At 38.3% G+C, this 3,524-nt stretch overlaps 1 protein-coding gene across 1 annotated transcript in view; it reads left to right on the plus strand.

Moving 5' to 3' along the window:
* The first annotated feature begins 1,089 nt into the window (after positions 1-1,089).
* The window catches only part of caprin1a (cell cycle associated protein 1a), an 8,553-nt gene continuing 6,118 nt past the window's right edge, over positions 1,090-3,524 (plus strand). Inside the window, exons 1-2 of the mRNA XM_035682359.1 lie at positions 1,090-1,230; positions 2,858-2,992. Of these exons, the coding sequence (XP_035538252.1) occupies positions 2,858-2,992 (135 nt within the window). The 5' untranslated portion in view covers positions 1,090-1,230. The remainder of the gene's footprint in view (positions 1,231-2,857; positions 2,993-3,524) is intronic.

Raw genomic sequence — 3,524 nt, forward strand, 5'->3', positions numbered from 1 at the left:
ACTGGAATGTGTTTTAGCTTGGTTGTATTTATGTGGTACAACCTGGCCATACAGTCTGTATATTACCCGAAAATCTGACCTAACTCCTCTGGTCTTTGCCGTTCCACTCCTATATTTTACTTGCCGCTTTAAAGTATTTCATTTCACCAGTTGATACTACTGTGCACATCACGACATGGTTGCTGATTCACGGTACCCTCTGTAACCCCTAAAAACCACAGAAAGTCCAAGGTAAATCAATTTAAATGTTCGACAACACCGTGGTGAACACACAGCAGAGGACCATCTGAGACAGCAGCTACAGGATTTGGCTTGGAGATGGTTTCTCAACACCTTCCAGTATATGGGTCACCTGCGCCATCTTCTGTTCATTTTTTGCTATTGCTGGAAGTAATTATTTTAAATCTCAGTCTGGCCATCTTTGTCATCCAACACCAACTTTTCACAGTTGCTGTATATGTAAACTAAGAGTTGTGCTCAAGCAGAGATTATGCGAGATTATGAGATTATTTGACTGAGGTTGTGTCCTCTGTATTTTTTCTGAGAATTAATGCGTTTTTGTTTTTGTTTTTATTATACATTTAGTATACATATAAAACTTGGTGGGTGTCGTATAGGATGATTCCAGTTGTGTGGACTGAATATATTTAAATCAGGATAAATGATCAAAAAAGTAATTAATAAAGGATCTTCTCCATCAAGATTATATTCCTGGCAGCGTGGAGAAGGCTTTGAAACAGTATTTAGACGTTCAAATGGGGACAAACTATTTACAGAATTTATTTCACAAAAAAACTGTGAAATTAATAAAATTAAATTGATAAATAAATCATTCTTTATATTTTTTTGTAGGGGAAGGGGAGCTTAATCATGGCATGATTTTACAATTATGCAACACAAAGTTGGTTTCACATCATATTTGTGTCGGTTATAGAAAAACAAATATATAAAACTAATTACTACGAACATAGTGGACACATTTAATAATAAACACAATCGGATCTAACAGCAGGTCGATGACTCCTCTATTTATTTTTAATATATATTTTACTGTCAGGCAATCTTGAGGCTAGCAGAGGGGTCCTTGTAGCCGCTACTGTTAGCTCAGCAGCAGTGAACCTGAGCATCCTTCTAGAAAAATACCACTGAAAGTAAAAGACACGGACTGCTCTCATACAGCTAACGTTAAATCCGACAAAGAAAATCTCTTTGAAGACAAAGAGTATAAAGGTATGGGATTCATGCCATCACTAAAAACAACAAAAAAAAAACCTGTCGGTTGAACCTGTATTTGTTTAATAAATCGTCTTTAGTCGTCTTTACTCGAGAGGACTGCACACACCGAGTTGTCGCAGCGTCCCGACCTGCTCTTTGTTTTGTTTTAAGTTATAACCGCCGTGGAACGACATTCCCGTTGTATGAACGTAAAATAACGGTCGGTGGTTGATCTACCGTTGGTTTTAACTGACATCCGTTTAACTTGAGGCATTCGGCGCAGAACGTTACCTAGCATGCTAGCATCTGTGCTAACAATGGGACGAGGAGATTAGGACCAGTGTTCCCGGCTTACTACACTGGTTTTATGTAGCTAGCTAACGATTCCCCCGCAGAAGTGAAAGTGTAGCTCGCCAACGAGGCCGAAAAGACGAGTTTTAAGTTATAACGTTCACTGACTCTACGTGACTTAGCGTTAACTAAATAGCTAAGATTGCTAGCATCTGTCGGTGGGGGTTAGCCGGTGTCTCCAAGGGAGCTAAGGTTTTTAACTTTGGCCTACATTTTAACTTGTATTAACTTCCTCTGTCAAACTCCTAATTTAGTTCAAGGTCCTTACGTGTATCTGACCCTAACTAATTATGTAAATACTGAGCGGATAACATAGGTTATGTCTCTTAATAACGTTAAACATAATCGGTTTTATTCGTGCCATAGCCCAAATCAAAGACGGGTTTGATCAGCTCGGTCACGTCGTTATCACTGTGTGGTTTGTATTGTGGGTTTGAGTCTAGCCTCTAACGATATCCTGATGTTAACACTAGTAGACGACGTTGTGTTAAGTTGCTTCGTGACATACCAACGTTACTCAAAGTGAATATCATCCCTGGTAACCTCCATGTCGGATCTGTTTAACGTTAGATAACTAATGCTAATATGAATCCTCAGCTTATCCTCAGGTGGCAGTCCGACCCAGTTAATAGAGGAAATAATTTTGTGTGTAACGTACAAAAATGGAAATAGTTAATTTCTGGTTAAATGTTAATGTGAGTAGCTGTTTCCGATGTAAAGAAATCTGTTTTAATCAATGTTTCCGTAGCGTCGACGCACATATAAACACACATATCCAACGATAAGTTACCTCCAATGTAAATGTGTTCATCTGAAAATCAGATTATCTCATTGTTACCTTGTATGGGTGCTACAAACAGCTTATAAAGCAGGGATACTTTTAACTTTCTAATATAAATAACTCGGACATGTCTGTGTACGTACCAGTAATAAACATCCAAATGAAATGAGAGACCTGGTTTAGCAAACCTATTCCTAATTTCTCCACTTCCCACACCAACTAAATTATTTGCAGGAAGATGTACAGCCATCATTTTCTCAGTTTTCACCCTAGATGTTTAAAAGTAGTGGGTGTCAATAAACTGCAGTACTCAATCCAAATTTGTCGGACTTGTCACCGGTTGCAGAATAATGTAGCCCATGCAGTTTAGACTTCTTACAAAAGATGGACCACCACATCGCTATCATGTCTGCTTGTGCTCAGGACTGAAGTTACTGTGTTTGTTCATCCATTTGGGCCCAAAAGTTCTAAAATGTTATTTACTGCGTATAATAAATGCTCTCTCCGCAGATGCCTTCAGCGATGGTTGGCAACAGTGCTGTCCAGTCTGCCACTCCAGACCTGGGAAATGGAAATCATTGTGAGGCCATGAAGCAAGTTCTTGGTGTGATTGACAAGAAGGTTCGCAACATGGAAAAGAAAAAGGTATTTCTATTTCAGTATCAATGTCTTGTATTTTCTTTTGTTTAACCATAAGCAGGGAGCTAGATTGTGTTTTGTTTTTACAAATTTGCTATTGTTGATGTCCTCAGACTTTCTTTCCATAGCACTGTCTAAAGTATTTTAGTAGGTACTGTATGTCACTGGATTTGTTAAGTGGCTCTCTTGAATGGCAACCAGTGGTAACTTCCCATCCGTGAACAGAATTTAGCCTGTCCCTGGTTTTTATGCTGGCAAAACAGTTTGGTCTGAAACTGTCTTTTATTTCTATTTTATCTAAACACTCTGTTTTCATATTTTCAAGATTAACAGAATTTGCCCAACAGCCGCAGCCTATTTTTTGTCTTGGTTACAGTCCAAGGATTTGGTCCAAGTTTGTTCTTACTGCCATAACTTCTGTCTGAAAAATAATGGATCTTTTCAGACTAGATCCTCCTTCACATATAACAACAAATGTATGATTAATCCTCTCTTAGATAAGATACGATAAGATATTCCTTTAATAGTCCCACAATGG

Source organism: Morone saxatilis, unplaced genomic scaffold (genome assembly GCF_004916995.1).
Source record: "Morone saxatilis isolate NCDOM2014 unplaced genomic scaffold, NCSU_SB_2.0 Contig11, whole genome shotgun sequence".
Lineage (NCBI taxonomy): Eukaryota > Metazoa > Chordata > Actinopteri > Moronidae > Morone > Morone saxatilis.